General features: G+C 55.2%; 1 protein-coding gene across 7 annotated transcripts in view; it reads right to left on the bottom strand.

Moving 5' to 3' along the window:
* The window catches only part of RPS6KA1 (ribosomal protein S6 kinase A1), a 54,127-nt gene that overhangs the window by 22,093 nt on the left and 9,337 nt on the right, over positions 1-22,697 (bottom strand). Inside the window, exons 1-6 of one of the 7 annotated variants that reach the window (XM_043574146.1) lie at positions 18,204-18,346; positions 11,991-12,035; positions 3,334-3,450; positions 2,987-3,068; positions 1,175-1,255; positions 903-982 (exon numbers count right to left, since the gene is read on the bottom strand). In XM_043574146.1, coding sequence (XP_043430081.1) covers positions 903-982; positions 1,175-1,255; positions 2,987-3,068; positions 3,334-3,450; positions 11,991-12,035; positions 18,204-18,266 — 468 coding nt within the window. In that variant the 5' untranslated portion in view covers positions 18,267-18,346. Of the gene's footprint in view, positions 1-902; positions 983-1,174; positions 1,256-2,986; positions 3,069-3,333; positions 3,468-4,312; positions 4,506-6,131; positions 6,322-11,990; positions 12,036-18,203; positions 18,347-22,697 lie in introns of those variants that run through there. The other 6 variants (XM_043574147.1, XM_043574149.1, XM_043574148.1 and 3 more) reach the window with 6 other exon arrangements.

The following is a 22,697-nucleotide window of genomic DNA, read 5'->3' as shown; positions in this document are numbered from 1 at the left end:
ATGATCTCACAGTTTGTGAGTTTGAGCCCCACGTCAGGCTCTCTGTGCTGACAGCTCAGAGCCTGGAGCCTGCTTCAGAGTCTGTGTCCCCATCTCTCTCTGTCCCTTCCCGCTTGCACTCTGTCTCTCTGTCTCTCTCTCTCAAAAATAAATAAACATTAAAAAACATTAAAAAAATTTTTTTTCTTTTAAAGTTTGTTTCTCTTCTAAAGTTTGACTTGTATCAATGGTCCCCTTTTTTTTTTTTTAATTTTTTTTTCAACGTTAATTTATTTTTGGGACAGAGAGAGACAGAGCATGAACGGGGGAGGCGCAGAGAGAGAGGGAAACACAGAATCAGAAACAGGCTCCAGGCTCTGAGCCATCAGCCCAGAGCCCGACGCGGGGCTCGAACTCCTGGACCGCGAGATCGTGACCTGGCTGAAGTCGGACGCTTAACCGACTGCGCCACCCAGGCACCCCTAATGGTCCCATTTTTATATCTGGCTCGAATTCTTTTATGCCAGTTAAAATCCTTTTGGTTAACACATGGGACATAATGTTAAAATATTTAGCTTTCTGGGTGGGTTTAAGCTTCTGCCCATCTTCACAGCCCTGCCCAGGGCAGCCTTGGAAGAATGGAGGCAGAGAGATGAAAGATCCCTTAGCTCCTGGGAATCAAGGAGACCCAGGGCCTGATCCTCCTCACCCATCTTGGGAGGAACGAAGGCTTTGCCAAGCTGTACGCTCTGTCCCAGGGTGACACTGGGTGTCAGTTCCTGGGCCAGGGACTGCTAGGCAGGCCTGGGTGGTCCCAGGTCCAAGCCACACCAGACAGGTTGTTCACAGGGCTCTGGGATGGGATGCCTCGTTGTCCCTCCAGCTCCATCTCGGGGCCCTGGGGCAGTGGGGTGTTAGCTCACCTCTTTAGAGAGCCGTGTGAAGAGGTCCCCGCCTCGCAGGAAGTCCAGAATAAGATAGAGCTTTCCCTCAGTCTGGAAGGCTGGGGAGAGGGGAAAAGGCGATGGTGGAGCCAGCTGGGTCCTGGGCCCTGCCCCTTTACTCTAAGCTCCCTTGGCCTGCTGGGGGTGGGGGCAACATACGGGGAAGGCAGTGGCCCACAGGCAAAGGCAAAGGCTGGCAGGCAGGGTGCGGACTCAAGTAGGCTGCGAACTCAAGTGGACTGCGGTCTCACCATAGTGGAGCTTCACCACAAACGGGTGGTTTACATCAGCTAGGATGTCTCTCTCCATCTTGGTCCGAACACGGTCACGCACTGGCCAGAAGAGAAAGACAGTCACTAAGAGTCTAGCCCCTCCCCCTAAAGAGTCAGCCCCAAGCCCTGTCTAAGAAGGGCTCTCTTTTCCACGAGTTCCTCACATCACATGGCAGTACTCAGGGCTGGGCCCTTAGCCCCCTGCCCATCCCTCTCGCCCTATCTCTCCCCCCAGCCCCCATCAAAGGCCATCCAATCCAGCCAATCTCAGCAACCTGTTTTGTCCTGTGTGCCCTTAGCCTCTGCCCCTGAGGCTCCCCCTGGGATGCCTGTACCAGACCCTTCCTCACCTGGCACAAAAATCCCTAATTCCAGTCTGGGGGGATGGAGAGAACAGTCACTTGGGAGCTAGTTAGGCAAAATCATTGGGCCTAAAATTCAGACTCGTGTGTCTGAGCAGACACCCCCACATACTTTTTTTTTTTTTTTTTTTTTTTTTTTTTTTTAAAAACAAATGAAAGTCCCTAGGCATTCTGATCACCAGCAGGTTCTTCTTTGACTCAGCTTAGGCCTCGTCTCCTCCAGGAAGTCTTCCTTAAACTGCCAAGCTAAATTAGGGCCCTCTCTCCTGCAGGGCTCGTGCTTGCCCCTTCAGAGCACTTTTTGCCTTCTATTTTAATTTTTTCGTTTCCCTTGCCAGGTGTGGCATGGACCAGGCTGGAGTTAACTATTCCTGCCACTGTTGGCCAAATACACCTTACATTTTTTACACTTTTGCTCGGGCCAACAGCTCTTCCTTCCTGGGGAACCCTCCCCCTACTATTTTCATTCTGGAGAACTCCTCACTGATCCTTCAAGGCACAGCTCAAATGGCTACTCCTTCGGTGAGGCTGCAACCCACTCTCCCCTGGGCTTCTCACTCACAGCACCAAGCGCACCACGCTTCAGGGTCAACACAGCCACTCCCGCCCCAGCCTGGGGACCTTCCCAGCAGTGACCAAGTCCTTCATCCTTTTCCCTCATGGCTCCCATCACCCCTGCTGGGGAATGACTTCTACCCCTACCAGCCTGGCCTTAGGGCACCAAAACCACAGTACCCCACAGACAGCACTTTATGGGCCACGTGACCCCTAAAGCCCCTAAGGCCAACACTTCTGATCCGCCCTCCCTCCCCTCAGCCAGGGCCTACTCCACCTGGTCAGGGTCACTGCCAGCCCAGAGTCCACCACCAACCACAGCAATACACTTTGTGAGCCGTGGAATTCTAGACCTGGCCTTGGGCTCCCTTCTGAACCTCCCTGCTGTCCATCTCTGTGGCCCTGCCTCAACTCACTCTCTCCTGCCTGCCCTAGCTGCTTGCCTGGACTCCCTGCCTCTTCCCCAACACCTTTCTCCACCCTGAGAGGTCTCCCTCATGAAGCAACTCTGCCCAAGTAACCTGAGTACCAGGGGTGTGAAGGCCCCTGCCACAAACATACTGCACTCACCCCCTGCCTCCTTCCAGACATTCACCTTCAGCTATGGTAATTGGTGGCTGGCTTGGGGGTGGGGGAGGGGAAGGATGCGGTTATTCCCCAGAAGTCTTTTCTTCGAAAGGGACCCTGTCTTTGCAATGGGGGGGGATAGGGAGTAAGGGGTGGCTGAGGACAGGCCTGTTTCTCTACCTTCAGGCCAGGTACTCCTGGAGATAGAACTGCCTTCTCCGTCAGACCCAACACCTTGAGAGCTGGGCTGTCTCCCACCATCTTGGGCCCAGTCTGGGCTCTGCATGGGGAGGGGACCTCCACTCACCTTTCAGCGTTGCCTTCTTTAGTACCTTCATGGCATACAGGTGCCCACTGTCAGGTCGGGTGATCTTCCGCACCAGGAAGACCTGAGAAAGCAGTGGGGAAAAAGCAGAGGACAAGCTGGGGAGGGGGGCCGAGCCCATCAGCTTCCATCCTCCAGGGCACAGGCTGACCTCTGACGTCCCCGAGTCCCAGGTTGACCTTTTGCCCTCTCTGGGTACCAAGGTGACCTCCTGTCCTCCCCTCAGACCCACCAACCCTTGCCCTCAGATCCTGAGCCCCGGGGTGACCCCTCATCCCCACCTCTGACATGACCAGTGCTGCCCTCCCAGTTGTGGGCTCAGAACTCACTTTGCCAAAGGATCCCTGGCCCAGAACCTTGAGCAGCTCAAAATGGGATGGGTCGGCCTTCTCAGAGCCAGCCTTGACGTGGTGCGTGATGGAGATCTCCTTGAGGATGCCCTCATCCTGATAGAGGGATAGAGCTGGTGGGCATGGTGGGTTTCATCCGGGCCGGCCGGGGGAATGGTCCCCATCCAAGCCCGCTCCCGCTAGACCTCAGCAGACAGGGCCCTGCCAGCAGCACCAGACAGCTATGCTGAAGGGGCCAGCCTCCTGGCTCATCAATACCAAAAGGGCCTCTAGGGCCGGGGAGGGTAAACTACCAAGGTGCTGAGTCAGGTGAGGCACTGCTCCTCTTGCTCCAGCTGTGCTGGCCTGGAGAGGCCCAAAGGGATGCCCAGGCACAGCCAGGTGGAGCCAACCCCAGGCTCTGGCTGAGGCCCAAAGCTCTGTGCAGGCCCTCCCTGTGGGGCTCCCCTCCCCTGCTGCAAAGGTTTTGGTTCTGCCACAATAGGAAGTAGAGTTTGTGCTCAGACTGGGGAGGTAGAGCTGGGCTTTTGTTCCTGGTCAGAATGGATGACAGGACCCTTCTGGCCAGAGGGACAGGGCTGAGATGCACAGGGACCCAAAAGTCACCAGAGGCTCCCCCGGCCAACCCAAGTGCCAGTCTGGGGTAGAAAGGAGCAGAGCCCAGAGACTCCACGATTCACCCATAGAAACTTCCTTCATAGAAGTCTACCGAAAACCCCTTGCCCGGTCTTAGCTGTTCTAGGACCCTTCTGCCCTCCCTCCAATCTGCTGGTATTGCCCTAGAGCCCCGAAGTGCCTCCTCACTTCCCTAGGAACCAAACCTGGGCAGGCTCCAGTCATCCAGCAGGGCCAGGCCTGGGCTTGGAGAGTCCACAGCCAACTGAGGCCAAACTGGCTGCCCAGGCACCTGCTCCAAGGGCCATAGCCAGGCCAAGACCAGACATCTGGGCACACTCACCGAGTCCTGCCTGGGGCCAGAGCCAGGGCCAGGGGCAGGCAGAGAGGTTTGGCTGATCCTGGGCCGCTGCTTCCTGGGCAGCCAGGGGAGCAGGGCCCAGAGCCGCAAGCGGGGCGGCTTGGGATCCTGCTCCATTCGCCCGGCAGGGCCGAGGCACCATGGCAGGAGCAGGCAGCGTCAGGGGCTGCCTCGGAGGTGGCCAGGCCCAAGGCGGATGTGCAGGGTGAGGGCGGGGGCTGGGCCCTGCTCAGGGCCGCCAATCACTCAGGGCCTGTGGTTTCCCAGCTCCAGGCCTACAATCTCACCACGTTCCCTTCCTCTCTTTTCCCCCCTCCCCACTGCCTGAGGGCTGCCCTCAGGCCCTTCCCCCCAACCCTCCTTGTGGGTCCCAAAGGGAAAGCCCCAGGCCAACCCAGCTGCTGAGGGGTAGACAGGTACCCAACAGGCAAAGACAGACACCCAACATGTAGAGGCAGATAAAGAGGCTCACCCAACAGGCAGAGGCAGGCATCAATAGGTAAAGACAGATGAAGGTGGGCATCTAACAGGCAGAGACGCATGCCCACAAAGCAGGGATGGATAGGGACACATGCCCAGCAAGGGGAGGTAGGAAGAATACATATCCAACAAGTACCCAACAAGCAGAGGCAGGAGGGAACTCATATTTAACAAGCAGAGGTGCATGGGGACACATATCCAACAGGCAGAGACAGATGGGGACCCAACAGGCAGAGGCAGATGGGGGCTTGCATCCAACAGGTGGAGACAGATGGGACACGTACTCAACAGGCAGAGACAGAAGGGGACACAACCCAACAGGCACCCGACATGTGAGATGTACCCAACAGGTGAAGATAGGCACTCATCAAATGGAGACAGAAACAGGAACAGAAGCAGGTGGGTGGCAGAAAGAGACAGTGAGGCCCAAGTAGACTGACAGATACCCAAGCCATACACACAGGCAGGAAAGACATGCAGAAAGTCAGACCCTGGACTCAATGGCAGAGCTCTGGGTTCTTGCTGGTCTGCCAGGGGGTGGGAAAAAAGGTGCAGAGACATCACCTGCAAACACCCAGCGCTGGGGGGGACAGTCCAACATTTGTGGCAGACACACCTCTGAGGTCTCTTCCTATGCTAGGGCCCTGGACTAAGATAGTGGACTGAGAGGAACATCTCCTGAATGCAATCCGATGGCTTTGACTCTGATCCAAATTTCCCAAAAGCTGTTATCCCCATTTCAGAAACAGGAAACCGAGGCCCAGAGGACAGTGACTCACCCAGGCCGAAAGTGAACCAGTGGCAGAGCAGGCTTAAACTCAAATCCTTCCTCCAGTTACTGCCTGGCCTGGGGTCAGCGGGCCTCAAGTGCCAGGAAAGGGTGGGCAGGTAAGTCAGTCAGAGCCCTGCCCTGCCCATCCAAGCCCACCCCCTCCCTCAGTACTGGGGTCGGTCCAGGGACTTCCCATTCTAGGTCTAGACCCTGACAGGCACAGCCCCATCTTCAGGGGACCTTGAACAGTCACAAAAGCTGCAGCTCTAAGAAGCTGCATGCTAATCAGGCCCCTGAGTATAACCCTGTGTGGGACAGGCAGAAAGCCTGGCTCAGAGAGGGGCTGAGGTAAGCCAAAGCCACACAGCAACCCTTGCCCACCCCGCCCTGAGGTTTGAGCCTCCACTTGCCTGTCTGCCTCTGAGAACACTCCCTCGGGACAGAAGCAGTCACCCGGAAACCCCAGGGGACAGAGCCACTCCCAAACCCATTCCTTGCCCAGGGTCATGGTGACAGACGCTGCTGGAGGCAGGCCAACCCTCTGCTCACCTTTCTGGGACAGGGGAGTGAGTCTCTCTCAACCCTGGGGAAATCTGCCGGGGTCTGCATGGTGGGGCTCAAGCCGGTGGCCAGAGGGCCCTGTTACTCGTCTACTTCTGCTTTTTCAGCCTTCCCGGCCCAGAAGGCAGGGTCCCTGACCCCCTCCTTCTCACTTCCCCCTCTGCAGGGAGGAGGGACAGAAGATGGGTCAGGCTCCCCTGCTGAGGAGGGGACATTGTAGACCCCAAGCCCATGACTCCGGGGGGGGCCCAGGGATAAATCCTTCCTCGACTCCTCTGATCCTAAGGAGGGGAGACTAGAACACAGATAAAAGTCACAAAGCAATGAGGCAGCGACACATTGGGCATCCCAGCACCTGCAAACATCCCCTTGAGAGAATGTGGAGCAGAAGTCAGCAAGGCCAGACTCTGAATGCCCCAGCCCAGAGTGCAGGAGCTTCTTCCCCCCATAGCGACCTTCCTATGGCTGGGCCCACCCAAAATGGCAGCCCACAGCACAGGCAGCACCGCCCCCAGCCCTGCCTTGCAGAAGCCCGCCAGTCCAGGGCCCTGGGATGGGCGGGGGTGGGGGTGGGGGGGCAAAAGGGCCTAGCAAGGACCTCACAGAAGTCTGAGAGAAGGAGCAGGTAGCAGTAGGGCAGGGGTTGACCAGGCCCAGCCCCCTTCCACGTGGCCTGGCCGCACCAGTCCCACCAGTACACCCACAGGAACTGGCACGCCCACAAATATAAAACAGGCTGATGATCGGAAACCATTTCCACAGACATGTGGAAACACACGCTCCCACGTACACACGGACTTCCCCTTCCAGTCCTCAAAGGGGCTCCAACGACAGCCTGATGACGGCCTGCCGCGGGTTGTGAAAGACGTCTCCTTAGACAGCTCGCTGTACCCAGCTTCTGCAGGCAGGGGTCTGGAGGATGGGACGGCCCTGGGAGCCCCAAAGTGCTCTGGGCCAGAGCCAGCTGGGCCCCCCACCAACCCTCAAATCCCTCAGAAGCAAAGGAAGACTCTGTGGCCAGCAGGGTACAGGAAGGGGCAACAGGAAGGAAACAGTCTCAGAGCTGCCTTCGCTGAAGGGTATGTGCTGGGGCTGTGAGGCCTCTGGTGGCAGGAGTGGGGGAGGACAGGCACCAGACCACATCCCTTGGTCCCTGCCCCATTCCCCACTATAGATACTTCCTCTTATCTACTTCCTCCCACAGGGCAGCTGGGAGAGAAGCCCAGAGCCCCCTGGCCTGATCCCTGGTCCCCAGGATCCCCACCCCAGGCCTCCCTCCACCAGCTGGAGCCCAGCTGCCAATTCTGGCTGTAACGGACACCCACAGCCCCTTCCCTGGCTGGCAGTATAGGCAGGGCCTCCCAGGCCCGCCCCCTCTGAGAGGACAGAGAGCTCTGGCTATGTCTCCTAGCAGGCCCCTGGGGAGGTGAGGAGGGGGCCACAGTTCCCAGGTGGCCTTGCTGCACTGGGCCAGGCCTGGCATGAGTGACGACGAGAACTGTGCTCCTTACAAACTGAGCAAATACTGCACCAGGGTCATCCTTTCCTTCAGCCTCTACCGGTATGGGTTCTGCCAGGCCCTGTGCCTTAGCTCCGAGGCAGATACTGTCACCCCATTCCAGAGATGCGAAAACTGGACTCAGAAAGTGACTTGCCCAAGGCCACATAGCTAGAAAGGGGGACTGAAGCCTACACTCAAGCGTTTCATTATCACCCTCCCTGCGAGCCTATTTCCCCTTTGGGCATCGCTCACAGATACTGGGCTCCTGCTCGGTCCCCAAGCCAGGAAGCCAATCGGAGGAGGGCACAGACTCAAGCCTTGTTCTCAGGCAGCTCTTGAAAATATATAACAAAACATGGGGCGCCTGGGTGGCTCAGTCGGTTAGGCGGCCGACTTCGGCTCAGGTCATGATCTCGCAGTCCGTGAGTTCGAGCCCCGCGTCGGGCTCTGTGCTGACAGCTCAGAGCCTGGAGCCTGTTTCAGATTCTGTGTCTCCCTCTCTCTGACCCTCCCCTGTTCATGCTCTGTCTCTCTCTGTCTCAAAAATAAATAAACGTTAAAAAAAATTTTTTTTTTTTAAATATATATATAACAAAACACAACTCTCAGGCTGCAGTGGAGGTGCTGTAGGTGCCCAGAGGCAGTAACTATCTGCCTAGGGTGAGGTCCCAAAGTACCTTCCACAGGGAGGGCGGTCCAGCTAAACCCTGAGAATGAATAGGAGTTGGCCAGGCAGAAAAGAGGAAAAAAAGACACTCCATGTATAGAGGGACCAGCATGAAACGGCTGAAGCCAGGAGTACAGGGTAGGAAGTTAAGAACTGTCCACTCATTAGCTGAATGCTACCAGGCGAATTCACTTCCCTGTCTGAGCCTCAGTCTCCCCCTCTGTAAAGCAGAGGTTAAAACTAAATGTTCAACCCTCGGAAGGCTGTTGCAAATAAAGCGGGCCACAGAGACAAAGGGATGTTGTAAACAGGACTTCTCCCTTGATAAGATGGGCAGTCTTCCTGCTGCAGAGTTCCCTCGGGCAGTCCGAAGGGACACAGCCCAGCCACGTGGTTCCAGGACCTGGGAGGGTGGGCTAGCCTACCCTGGCCAGTCCAAGGGAAGTTCCCCCCCAACACCTGAGGCTTCCAAGGCTCCCCGAAGTCCACAGTCACATCCTGCTTGTGCTCCGGCCAGGGTAGCATGAGGGATCCGGGATGGATCAGGGTTTCATAAACAGGAAGAGAGGAGGGGAGGGGGGAAATGCTCAGCTCTCAAAATAGACCTGCAGGCGCTTCAAAGGGGTCCAGCTCCGGAGATAGCCGGGGGAGGGGGCCTGGGATGCCTGGTCCACTGTCATGGAGGGAGGGAGGGTGAGTGGAGCCCCAGTGTGCCTGAGGGCACCAGGTGCGCAAGGGCGCGGAAGGGATCCGGGGGCTCTTGCCCTAGACTGCTGTCTATACTATGGCCGCTAAAACCCCAATCCCCCTTTCTGCCTAAAATAAATAAAATAAACACGCATTACACCAAACTTGGGGGGCCTGGCTGGCTCAGTTGGTGCAGCGGGCAACTCTTGATCTCGGGGTTGTGAGTGAGAGCCCCACATTGGGTGTAGAGATTACTTAAAAATAAAATCTTTAAGGAAAAAAACAATCACCCCAAACTTTGTGGGATTAATTTATGCCATGTCACATTCCCTCCTCCAGGTGGCCCTGAGGGGTGGACCCTATTCTTCTTTTATAGGAAAAGCACCTGACCCCCAGAAGGGCAAATCACTTGCCCAAGTTCCACAGCAAACAAGAAAGAGGGGCAGGATTCTGACTTCAGAACACCTGACTCCCAAGTGCCTCTTCTCGTCTCCTCTCTGCCTGGAAGGCCCGATTCTCTCTGGCGCTGCCGAATCCTGCTTTTCGAGGCCCAGCCAAGTGCCAGTTCTGCAGAGAAGGTGGCCTGGTGCCCTACAGCCCACCACAGCTCTCCTTCCTCTGCCACACACAGCAGTGACCATCCATGTGGTCCATGCTCAGCCCTGAGCGCAGATGCCCCTGGCTGGGCTCCCCAGGATGTGCTCATCTTACCATGTCACCGGGAGAAATGCGGGTACCTGGAAAGTGCCCAAAATGGGGCCTGGCACAGAATGGAGATTCTCTGTGCCTACAGTCATGTTCTTCCCCATCACAGTGCCCACCGTACAGCTTTCCTGTCTCCACCCTCTCCCTAAGTCTGCAAGCTCCCTGGGGCTGGGGGTATTAACCTCATTTCAGGGTCCCCTAGTGCCGCTGCAAGGTGCACCAAAAGTCTGATGAAGCAAAGGATAAACTGGCCTGCTGCCCCTTCATTCCACTGCACAAAGCGATGAGGTCCTGACCACGGGCTGAGCGCCCCCTGGTGTGTGGAGCCCAGAAGTGGGCAATGGGGATACTGTGAGGTTCTAGGGGCAACAGAAAAGATAGATGAAGCAGATGCCTGGAAATGGTGGAACCTGGGATCACAGGGATCCAATATGCCCCCTCTTCAGCACGCAGCGTTCTCTGGGCTGGGAGAAGTGTGAGCTCTGTGGTCAAGCAAGACCTGACTCCATTGCTCACCAGCTATGTGACCTTGGGCCTCAATTTTCTCATCTGTAAAATGGGGGCGGTAACAATTTCTGTATCAGGGGTGTTGTAAAAACGAAACGCAAAGCTCCTGGTATGTGTTAAGCTCTTTCTATCCCTTAAAGTGGCATTCAAAGCTCTCCTTGCCTATCCATCTCCAGCCTTGTCTCTCTTCCCATCCCGGGGTCTTCTGCCAGAGAGCAAGGGTCACAGGCTTGGGATCAAATGTAGGTTACCTGGCGGGGTAAGCTCCCACTCTTTCCCAACAAGCCCCTCTAGCTCCTGAGGTGAGAAGCTATACTTACCCCCTGCTCCCCCAAAGCTGCAAGCTCTTCTGCAACCCCCAGAACTTAAGCCCCAAGATCTGAACATCCTGGTTCTTCTTTGAACCCCTTCATTTTGTTACTAAGCAACTAGCAAGCGCTACTTTGTGGGAGGAGATTCTCCAGATGTGGGGCCGAGGCAAACCAAGGGACCCAGTCCCCTACCACTTGGTCTGGCCTCTGGTGGCCAAGGTGGCCACAGTAACCATCAGAGGAGGGGGAAGGAGCCTACTGATCTTACCTTGCCCTATCCTGGGAAGCTCAGCTCCCTTATCTTAGGAGGATGAGATAAGACAAACATCAGGACCAGCCCTGAGTCTATTTCAAAGGTCAAGCTTACGGCAGGTGTAGTGCCCAGGCCAACCCAGATGTAGAGGGTGTGGCCACTGGAGGGAACTGAAGCTGAGTGCTCACACTGCTGGTGCTGAAATCAGTGTGCCAGGCAGTTACCACCTCATCTGTCCTTCCCATCACTCTTGTGAGGTAGATACCATTATCCCCAATTTACAGATGAGGAAACGGAGACTCAGAAGGGAGAAGACCTCTGGCCAAATGGTGAGGGTGGAACCAGGACTTGAACGGTCTGCTCTACTGCCAGAACCCATCCTCTGTCCTGCCCAAGCAACTTCCAAAGCACCCCTACCCCAGCCAGTAGTTCTGGAACCTCACAGCTCCTGAAAACTGGGCCCAGAGATGAGAAAGCCCAGCCCAGAAAGCACAAAGGACCCACCCAAGGTCACACAACTGTCACCCAGCCCCTGGTGCTTTTGTCAACACACAAAACCAGGAACAGGGGTTGAAGGGCTAAAGGGAGGTGCCCAGGGAAGCAAAGATAGTAGGGGTGAGGGAACCAGCCTAGGGCTGGGAGATGGGAACCCAGAGAAATGGCCGATGGGCCACAGGCCAGGCACTGGGCCCTGGTTAGACATGAGAGGCCACCAGATTCCCTTCCTTCATGTACCAGCACCATATGCCCAGATGATTCCAGGCCTTCATGAAAGCCCAGCTGATCTGAGCCTCTCCCATCACCCCTTCAGCCCTTTCCTTACTTCTGTGAGTGAATAAACCAAGGAAGTGGCCTGAGTAATGAGAAGCCAGAGTTCTAGCCTGGGTTCTGCTCCTGACCCTGTCTGGGCTGCAGTCCCCTCACCTAAGAAATAGGAAGGTTGAGGGGCACCTGGCTGGCTCAGTCGGTAGAGCATGTGACTCTTAATCTTGAAATTGTAAGTTCAAGCCCCACGGTGGGTGTGAGATTACTTAAAAAAAATAGTCTTAAAAAAAAAAAGACAGAAATAGGAAGGTTGGAACAAGTGATCTCTGTGCACAGGGTCACCTCGAGGATTCCGTGGGACCAGAGAGGAAGGCTGAGCTGGGCAGGCCTCCCTCCTCCTCCAAAGCCATGCAAATGGTCCCTTGCTCAGGGTGCCTGCCTTGGTCCTCACCTTGGACGGCTGCAGTCCGGCTTCTTCCCCCGAGGCCTGTCCATTCTGGAAAAGAAAAGGGAGATAGGGAAACATTACCAGGACTTACCAGTGTGGGACAGAGCGAAAACAGACCCTGCCAGAACCCATGCTCATGGCTGCCCCCAGTAGCTAGGGAGGCCATGTAGGCAGGGGCCCTCTACCTCCATTTTCACTGTAAGGGCACAGGTATCAAGTGCCCTCCTGGGACAGTCCCTCACCAGCATTTCCCAATCCTCCCTCCCTTGTGCTCTCTGCCTAGCAAACCCCTCATCTTTGAAGACTGAGCTTAAATGTCACCTCCCCCCAGTGAGAAGGAAAAGACGTGTGTGGCTCCCAGCTCTGCCGGAGACAAACTGCGTGATTCTGTACCAAATAACCAACAGCAAGAGGCCTCAGTCCCCTGACCTGTAACATGGGGATAGTCACACCCACCTCCCAGAATTGCTGCAGGGATGTAAGGGGACAAAGTCTGGGAAAGTCCAGCCTGGAGATGGTGGCTACCCTGTCCTTGCCCCACTCTGGGACTCCTTCCCTGTCCTTGCCAGGCAGAATTGCTGCTGCCCCACTGTGCCCCTGCGTTCCTTCACTGTACCATATGCCACGCTGCAGGGACTATTTACACATAGGCTCGCCCTTTCTAATAAACGGGGAGTCCTGGGAGGACAGAGATTAGGACTTGGTGCTAACAGCTGCTCTCTTCTAAGCCCCTGCCACATGCCAGGCCCTGGGCTCGCTGCCTCACACCTGTGGTACCGTTAAATCCTCATGACCTGGGAGGTAGGCCCCGGCCCCATTTGGCAGAAGAAGAAACTGAGGTTCAGAGGGGCGTATGATGGCACCTAAGGTCACATAACTGGTAAGTGGGGATTCAAAATCTGGTCTCTGACACCCAGGAGGTGCTCAAAAAAAAAAAAAAAAGGTCTGCTGAAAAGGAGCCCACACCCCAGCGGGGGAACTACCTGTAGAGAGGCGGGCAATGGGCCACTTTCTGGGTAGTCCTGCTTTTTCCATCCCCTAGACTTCGCCCTCAGGGGTACACCAAACCCAGCCCATCCCTTTCCTGTGTGATATGAGGTGAGTAACCAGGCCTTGGGAAGCAGAAAGGAGCTGTCCCCACCCCTCTTGGCAAGCAAAAGTGTGGTGAGGCAGACAGAGGCTCCTACCGGTAGCAAGACCCAGCCTAGGGCAGGTCAGGACTTTGGAGCCAGGGGCTGGGTCCACAGGGCAGCTGTGGCTTTGCTTGGCAGAAGCAGGCACAGCTGTGCTCTGCCCATTACATAATCTCCCTGCTCCTGGAGCAGCTCCTCCCTGCCGCTCCCAGGACATCCTGCCCCCGTGAGCCTCTTTAATGCCCCCAGTCCTCCCCAGGGACCACTGTTCTGCAGGCCCCTCCACACACACATACATATACATGCTGTCCTCTCTCAGCGACCTGGGGAGAGGGCTGGGTTGATCAGGGCCAGGGAGGAGGGGTGGGGTGCACGGTGCATTTATATATTGAGTTCCATTTCACCCAGCATTCTAGACTCTTGACATAATTCCACAATTATGGAAATGTGGAATCCACAGATGGTCACAACAGCCTACATGCACACCAGCCCCCTGCCTTCCCCATTCCAAACCCCTATCCTTCCTAAAACTCAACTGTGACCCTTGCACTTGAGCAATCAACTCTCTTGGTGATTCACTCCTTATTGAGAACCTTCTATGTACCAGCCCCCAAACCCTTCCATGACTTCTCACTGTCTATAGAACAAAGACCCAGCTTCTTGGCATGACATCCAAGGCCATCATCCCAACTGCCCAACACAGGTGATTAGTATGTGGGTTCTAGAACCTGACCTTCTGAGTTCAAATTCTGGCTTCTACTGCTGCATGACCCTGAGGTTATTTCATTTCTCAGCGCTTCAGTTTCCTCATCTGTGGAATGGGGATAAAAGTAATGTATCTCACTGGGTGGCTATAAGAAGCAAACAAAATAATGCCTATAAATATCTACACCTGACACATAACTGGTTCACAAACAATAGCCATTATTATTACTGGGCCCTCTTCTTGAGCTTAACTGAATGACCTGGGACCTTGAGAAGACCAGCTTGTTTCATAGCCCCAAGCCATCTTCATGGTGGCTCCTAATACCAAGAAAACCCTTCCTGCTTTGTCCCTTTGGCAAATTCCTGGTCTTCTTTCAGGCCTCACTTCCAATGTCCTCTTCTCTGTTCACAAAGCCTCAAGTCCTTTCCTCCCTCCTCTGGGCCCCACAGCACCGAGCAAGCCATAGGTTAACTCAGGAAGAAGCATAGCTTATCCATCATTACCTCCCTAGCACCCAGCTCAGGGTCCAGAGCACGGTTTGTCAAATGAACGCTCGGCTCAGTAAAGAGAGCAAGAAGGCCAGAGCAGGGTCTATTACTCCTATTTTTCAGATGAAGCTCAGAGAGTTAAGGGACTTACATGAGGTCCCTCGGCTAGCATGTGACAGACATGGGGCCATAACCCAAAGTCACATGGCTGCAAGCCTAAATCCCCAATGAGGGGTGTGATGAGGTCATGGATGTACCCAGAAGTGTGGGCTTACTGAGCAGTATCCTGCATGATTCAAGGAACCCCACAGGCCCTGTTTGGCTGCCTCCAGCCCCAGGGTCTCTGGCCTGGGTGTCATCCTTATGGAACCCCATGCCTGTAACAGCTGATGCACAAGTCTTCTAGAAGGGGATAGGCAGCCCTGGAGAAAGGACTGGGAGTGCAAAGAGACCACAGGTGAGTATCCCCCCCCCCCCCCCCGAGCCAGGGTCCTGAGAAGGCAGGGTCCAAGTGCCTCTCTGGCCTTACTACTGCACAGACGGTGGAGAGAACACAGTTCTGCAGCAATGAAGACATACTGCTAATCCCAGCTCTGCCAGCCACACACTCTGACCTTGGGTCTGTCATATCACTTCTCTGACCCTCAGTTTTCTCATCTGTATTACGAAGCCAGGTCTGTCTTGTTCACAGCTGCACTGTTGCTTAGCATAGAACTTGTCACGTGACAGTACTCAAATATTTGCTGAATGAATGAGTAAGTGAATGAAAGGGGACAATGATCTTGACCTTGCAGAATACTAATGAAAGACCTTGTCTAAAACATCTGGTATAGGAAGGGTTCTCTGACCTCTCCTACTCTCCCTGCTCTTCCTCAGAGAGCACTGTTCATAGGAGTGCTCTAAGGCCCCCAGACCACTGTGCCCCCTCCCCAGAACTCAGAGATGGATTCCAAAAGGCATCCTTCCTTCCCACGCGAGCAGCTCTGCCTTGAGAAGAGGGGCCCAGGGCAGCGTCTGGAGAGGCCGGGCAGCAGATGGACAAAGACAGCACGTGCCCCACAGGCAGGAAGCAGCCCCAGGAGCTGGGTTCAGAGCCCAGCACTGGCAGCCTTGCACGCTGCTGGAGGCTGGGGGCCAGGTGCCAGGGCTGGCTGGCACCACCAGCCCTCCGAAAAGGCTGGACAGAGGCCCTGCGGGACATGGAGAGTCTGCCAACATCCGGAGCCTCTTCTGGAGTACCTTCCACCTGGGCCAGTGTGATCCCAGCCCTTCCCCAACTTTGCCACCCCCACCCCCATCCCCACCCAAAAACACTTGGTGGAAGACAGTGAGAGATCTGGGTTCCCAGTCTGTCTCTGCATTAATTCACAGGCAAGTTCTTCTCCGAGTTCAGCTGTTCCATATGAAAACGGGGGTAATAATCCCCCCCCCTTTTTTTTTTAAGAGGCTCTTCACCTAACACGAGGCTTGAACTCACAACCCTGAGATCAAGAGTCGCATGCTCTACTGACTGAGCCAGCCAGGCCCGGCAATAATCCCTACTTCGAGAAGTTGTTTCAAGAATTATTTTATTTTAATGAGGTGACACAAGTGAAGCAGGGTAGGTGGCACATACGGAAGCTCTGTGCACAGCAGGGCTGGGCCTAAACACAAGGTTACTGCTTTCAGCAGGGCCAGGGAAGGCCCAGGCAGAATCCTCACCCACACTTCCACCTGGGCCAGGCCCTGACTCCCAGCAGCCCATTTTCGGCAGCGTCATGGGGAGGACAGGGCAGTCTAGATCCCAAGCCTCTGCCAAATGCCCCCACCGGCCCCTTGCCTGCCTCATTCCTGGCCGGGAGCTGGTGGCAGCGTCTGTACCTGTAGGTCAGGCTACTATATCGCTTACATGTCACCTGGCTAAGAACAGCGAGGCCCTGTTCTCCAGTGAGAACAGTCCAACCGGTGCCCTGGCTGCCCCATGGCTCCTATTACCCAAACAATAACACCCAGTCGCCTGGCACTTCCATGGAGTGGGGGAGGGGGAGAAGAGGCAGCAGCACCCAGGGCTCTGCACCTCTCAGGCCCAGGAAGCATGAAGCTAGAACCCAGCCCTGGCCACTGGAGGAACAGAGGTGCAGAGAAGCTAAGGACCGACTGAGGGTCACACAGTCTTCCCAAGGTGAAACTCTGAGAAATCATGCCCCCCCCCCCCCCAATCCTAGGAAGCAAACCAGGCTTTGCCTCTTACAGAGCTCAGGTGCAGTAGTACTCAAAACTGAATTGAGTTTCCTATTTAATCCTGGTTAAGCTGGCCCCTGCCCCAGGATTCCCCAAAGGGAAGCAGGAAGTAGTGCCCTGCGCTGGGAATCAAGCTCCTGGGTGTCTGCCTTCCTACTAGTATAACCCAAGGTAAGTCCTTGGGTTAAGTCCTTCCCGGCCTACCTTCCTCTAGGGAGGCCTAAGTCTCAGGGGCATGCCAGGGCAAAGGAATCCACCTCAGAGCGCCCCCCCCCCCAACCTGGCCCTTATACCCCAGGGCTGCAGGGGGGGGGGGTACTGCAGAGGGCAGTGTTCCTCACCTCAGAGGGTGAGTCAGCGAGAGAACCTCCGAGAGTCGTGCAGGGCCTGTAAAAACCCCATGGCAGGGATCCCAGAGCAATTTACTCCAAATTGCACCTTCAGGTTGGTTACCTAATCCTGCCGCGCCCACCCTCCAATAGCCAGTGTCAGCCATGACCGTCCCTTTAAAGGGGTAGCACACCTGGGGTGCTGGGGACCTGGGGTCCTCAGTCTGATCACAACTTGTGGCCCTGAGAGGCAGGGTACTTGGTGGTTGCCCCAGGTAAGAGAAGGCAGAGGAGTGGAGCTAGGCAGGGGCTAGGGACCAAAGCCAGGAGAAAATCACCTTGGCTCCTGGGCTCACTGAGGTTTTCACACCCTCTCAGTATACCCCCCACATCCCCTCTGGAAAAGGAGTGTCGCCTGCCTCCTTCCCAGCATGAGGCTGAGGGGAAAGTTTTCTCAATCTGCTGGTTCAGGGTCTTGACCTTGACCCTGAGGGTCAATGGGCACAGGAAGCACTGGCCTTCTGCATCCCAGGGCCTGGCACCACGGAATCCTCAGAGGAGGGCAGGAGCTGCTTCTGGTAGAGGTTAGGTGACAGAGGCCAAATGCCCCAGGGGCCCAGCCCTTCCTAAGCGAGGGCTCCCAAGAAAGGAGGCAGGCACCGAGGTCCTCCCTGACTCCAGGAATAATCTTCACAAGGTCTAAGGGCTTTTCCCCACTCTCTTCACAGCCTGGGGTAGGGGATACAGGTGTCCTCTGGCCCTAGCCTCGGGGCAAAGAAAACCAAGTTTCAGCCCTGGACGGGTGGTGTCACCCCACATTCCACAACTGCCAAGGGTCAAGAGGGGTAATCCTGCTAGGGTCAGCAGCGGAGACGCGGGAGCTTTTGGGGTAGGGCACTGGGAGATGTCAAGGAGAAGTGGGGTTCCCATGACCATCTTCTCTTGGAGAATCCCAGACATCTGGCACCTCAGCCCTGCCCATCTGCTCTGATAGTGGAAGCTCCGACAGTTCCCGGTACGGGTCCTAGGTGTGTGGGGTGCGGTGGGCAGATCTCACGGCCCCGCGGGATCTTCTCTCCAGGCTAAAGGGGTCCTGGGCGCTTGGAGGAACTGTCCCTCGCACACACACACGCACACACACACACACACACACACACGCGCGCGCGCACGCGATATGGAGGGGGGCTGGTGGAGCCGAAGAGAAGGCAAGTGATCGGAGTGCACTCGCGCCCTCGCGGGCGCCCGCCAGGCTGCAGCGGCTCCGCAAGCCGCCCCGCCCCTGTGGGGACCCAGGCTCGCCGGCCGCCCGCCGGCGCCCATCCTCCGCCCCGCTCACTCACCTCCGGGTCCAGCGGCACCAGCTCCATGAGCGGCCAGGGCTCCTTGAGCTGGGCGAGCGGCATCGCGCCGCCGCCGGGCCGCCCGCGCTCCTCCCGCGGCCCGGGCCGCACCGCCTCCCGGGTCCCAGGGTCCCTGGCTCTGCGCCCTCGCGCCCCCCGCCCCCCGGCGAGACCCTCACGCTCGGGCAGGGCCGCCCGCCGCCGCTGCCGCCGCGGCACTCGCACTTCAGCTCCCTCCGTCACCCGGCACCGCCGCGCCCATTGGCTACCTGCGCGAGGGGCGGGGCCGCCTAAGCCCCGCCCCAGCCCCCGCGGCGCGGCTTTCCCGGAGCGGACCCCCGCCCCCGGCGCGCGGGAGCGTTGGCCCCGCCTCTACCGCGAGCCCCTGGCCGGTGCTCTGCTACGCCTTAGAAGAGGCCTTCCTGACTCCTCCCTCCCAAACCTTGTCCTTCCTTACGGACCACGCCAGGGTCATCTGTTTCCCCTCATCTGTTAGTTTGGGATCATGCCCCAGATATTCCTTCTCCCTCCTGAGGGAATGAAACCCCCTGTTCCCCTAGCCCCCATCCACCCCCCCCCCCCCCCCACCACGCACTCATTCACACACAATGTCCCCGGGCCTGACCCAGGCAGAGGCTTGAAAAGAGCCCGGGCCCCACTCTCCTCAGGCCCTCACCTCATGAGGCCCTAGAGATCCCCCTACACGGAAGCCAACACTGGATGCCCTGGGGATCTTAGCGCCCCAGCTCCAGGTAGGTTCCTATTCTTCTGTTGCCACCATCAGTACCCACAGCCTCCCCGGGGTGATTTCTTAATACGCATTTTTTGTAATCTGTGCTTGAGGGGGCCTCTTTCGAGCCATGTCTCCCCAGAATCTCTCCAGCTTCAGGCCCAGCTCCGCGTTGATTTGTGTTTGTGCCCACTCTGAGGAGGGCAGGGACCAGACTCCCAGGGTTGACAGACACTTGGGCTGCACCTGGAGTAAAAGGCCAGGGAGAAGGATTCCTCTTGGAGAGATTCAGCCTCCACCTAAAGAGCTGTTAGGGGTCCAGGTGTGGTGAGATTTATTCACAGGTGGGGCCGTGGAGGGATGGGCTTGCAGGTTTCATGGGTGGGGAAGAATGGCCAGTTATTTGCAAAGCTCTTCTAAGGCAGGGGGATGGAAATGATTGTTTATCCAAAACCTGTGAACCAGCTCTATGGACCTGTGATTTCTTTGAATTGTCACCACCACCTAGTTTACAAACCATAAAACAGCCTCCCAAAGATGAGGTGATTTACCCAAGGTCACACCACTGGTCAAGAACAGATCAGGCAGACTAGGAATTTTTTTCTTTTTTTGAAAGAGAGAGAGAGAGGGAGAGAGAATACCAAGCAGGCTCCGAGCTCTGTGCTGAGTCCAAGATGGGGCTCGATCCCATGACCGAGAGATCATGACCTGAGCCCAAATCAAGAGTTTGACGCTTAACCAACTGAGCCACCCAGGCACCTCTACACTCTGATGTTTTTAAAGTCCTGATCTGTTCTTGGGGTGCCTGGGTGGCTCAGTTGGTTAAGCGTCCAACTCGATTTCGGCTCAGGTCCTGATCTCTGGGTTGGTGAGATGGAGTCCCGAGTCAGGCTCTCGCTGGCAGTGAGGGGTGTCTCCCCCTCTGCCTGCCCCTCCCCCGTGCTCGCTCTCTCTCTCTAAAATAAATAAACAAAAAAAATCAAAGTGTATGAGGATTTCTCCTAAATCCAGATGTTCCCCTTATTCCATGACTTTCCCAGGGTAGCACGTTATTGAGTTTTCAGTGGAAAAGACTATGGAACCCAACAAATTTGTTTTGAAGTAGCCCCACACCCAACATGGGGCTCGCACTCATGACCTGGAGATCAAGGCTCACATGCTCTACAGACTGAGCCAGCCAGTTGCTCCAGAACCCAACAGATCTTGATTTGAATCCTAGCCCTATCACCTGCTTAACATTGGGAAATCAACTCACTTTATGTCTCTAAACCACAGTTTCCTTATCTGTGAAAGAATTATAATGCAGATGAGGACTACGTTCATTTTAATTCAATAAATACGTATGGCCATACATTACATGCCAGGCCCTCTTCCTGACCATATATTGTATACCGGGACTGCTTCTAGATGCTGAGGATATAGCAATGAACAAAACAAAGTCCCTGTTCTCGTGGATTTTACATTCAGTCTGGTGTGGTTAAATAGATTATCACAGCTAATATGAACCTCTTACTATGGAACAGGCACTGTTCTAAGCACTTTACCTGTCTAAACTCATTTATTTTTTAAAAAAATTTTTTTAACATTTTATTTATTTTTGAGACAGGGAGAGACAGAGCATGAACAGGGGAGGGTCAGAGAGAGGGAGACACAGAATCTGAAACAGGTTCCAGGCTCTGAGCTGGCAGCACAGAGCCCGACACGGGGCTCGAACTCACAGACCGTGAGATCATGACCTGAGCCAAAGTCGGCCGCTTAACCGACTGAGCCACCCAGGCGCCCCCTGTCTAAACCCATTTAATCCTCACAACAACATTATGAGGTAGGTGCTGTTACTGTCTCCAGGGTACAGATGAGGAAACTGAGGACAGAAGTTAAGCATCTCAGACCCGGAGAAGGGATCTCTCTCTGAGGTTGCATAGCTAGAAAATGGCAGAGCTGAGAGACAACTCTGGCAGCATGGGCCCAGACTTTGTTCTCTTGTTCACTCACTCTCCACCTCCCCGATGAGAAAAGGCTGGGGCTAAACCAGAGGCAGCTTGGACCAGGGGATGGCAGCCATTATTAACATCGGTGTAGGTGTCAGTTCAGTTGCCTGGAACCAGTTTGCAATGCCCCAGGACCTGCTGCTCTGGGCTAACATTGTAAAATGTGGACTTACCTAGACTAAAAAATTGTTGCTGTTTATCTGAAATGCAAATTTAACTGAGCGTCCCGTATTTTGATTTGCTACAGCTAGTAGTCCTACTCAGGGTACAGAACAGATGACACACAGGTGCCAAATATCTGACCGCAAGCCGGGAAGAGACACTGAGACCCAGAGCATTAGGGCAAAAGACTGGGTGAGGGAGATGGAGTAGATGGGCAGGGGTAGAGGAGGTGAGGGGAAAGCAGGAGTCATTTTGTCTTCTGTCTGCCCCTTTCCCGGGACCCCTGGCCCTCTTGCTTTCCCTTCTTATAGGAAAGGATTCCCTATCAAGTGCATCATCTCCACTTGAGGACTGAGCAGTGATCGTGCTTTTCTGTGAATAAGTTTCACTTCCTGTGTCCCTCTCCCAAGGGTATTGGAAAGGCAGTGGTGGGTCATTCTGGAAAAGGGAAGCCCGGAAGACACCCGGGCCCTGCCTGGGCAGCTTGGGCAGGTCGGCTTGCCTATCTACGTCCTAGTGAAGCAGTCACTCAGCACAGAGCTATGGAGACCTAACCAGCACCTACAAGGCGGTGATCCTGCCACAGCCTCAGCTCACAGTTGTCACTATTTCCCTCTAGACTCCAACCACACTGACTTTTCTTCGGTTCTCTTGCCACAGGGCCTTGGAACATGCTGCTCCTTGCTCTTCTTCAGACCAGCTTGTCTCCACAATCGCTTCCTCCAGGACATCTTCCTTTAGCTTCCTGTTACACACACTCATAGCAATGAATACTTCTCAAGGTTGTACCTTTACATGTGTTTTTGTGATTATTTGCTTAACACTTGGCTCTTTGGTTACTAAGCTCTGAGAGGGCAGGAGTCACGTTTCCTTGGTTCTTCATGGTCTTCCTGGCACCTGGCACACTATGTGGCACATAGTAGGTACTCTGAGAGGCTAAGTGATACTCTGGAATCATCTAGGTATGAAACGGTAAATACAGGACTCAGACCCAGGCAATGCAACCCCATGCTCTGAAATGTTGCACTCTGAGTAGTGGATAAATGCTAGCTATTAATAATAATAATAATAATAATAATAATAATAATGGGGTTAGAACAGGCTGTTCTGGGCGGTCACTTGAGGTGTTTGTTAAATGAATGACTCATGAAAGGGCTTTGCTGGACACAAGTGAGGTTATTATTTTGTATCCTGTTGAAGAGATGTTTCTGGCATGGAGCAGGGGGGTGAACTACAGGGGCTGAGGACTGGGTTTTGGGTCTTTCGAATGCATCCTTGCACATATAGCATGTGCATGCTACAATGTTCAAGAGCAGAGCACAGGGCAATGCCGCAGGAGGACAGTCTGTCCATATTCTTTCTTAGCCTTTCAGTAGAGGAGGGTCTTGGCATCCGTGTCTCCGGGCAGCAGGTGGAACACAATGAGAGGGATAATCATAATGGTAGTTGTCTTTAACAAGTGATTACAAAAGGCCAGAGCTTGGCTAAGAATTTAAATAATAATCACCAGCCATGAGGGCTTGTTGAGAGAGTACAGTATGGCCTGCCTGGAGCTGTTTTATGGACGAGAGCTCACCCAGTCATCCCAACACCACCGAGAGATAGAAATTATTA

This window comes from Prionailurus bengalensis, chromosome C1 (assembly GCF_016509475.1).
Source record: "Prionailurus bengalensis isolate Pbe53 chromosome C1, Fcat_Pben_1.1_paternal_pri, whole genome shotgun sequence".
In the NCBI taxonomy this organism is placed as follows: Eukaryota; Metazoa; Chordata; class Mammalia; order Carnivora; family Felidae; genus Prionailurus; species Prionailurus bengalensis.
This window is presented reverse-complemented; position numbering and strand designations above follow the sequence as displayed.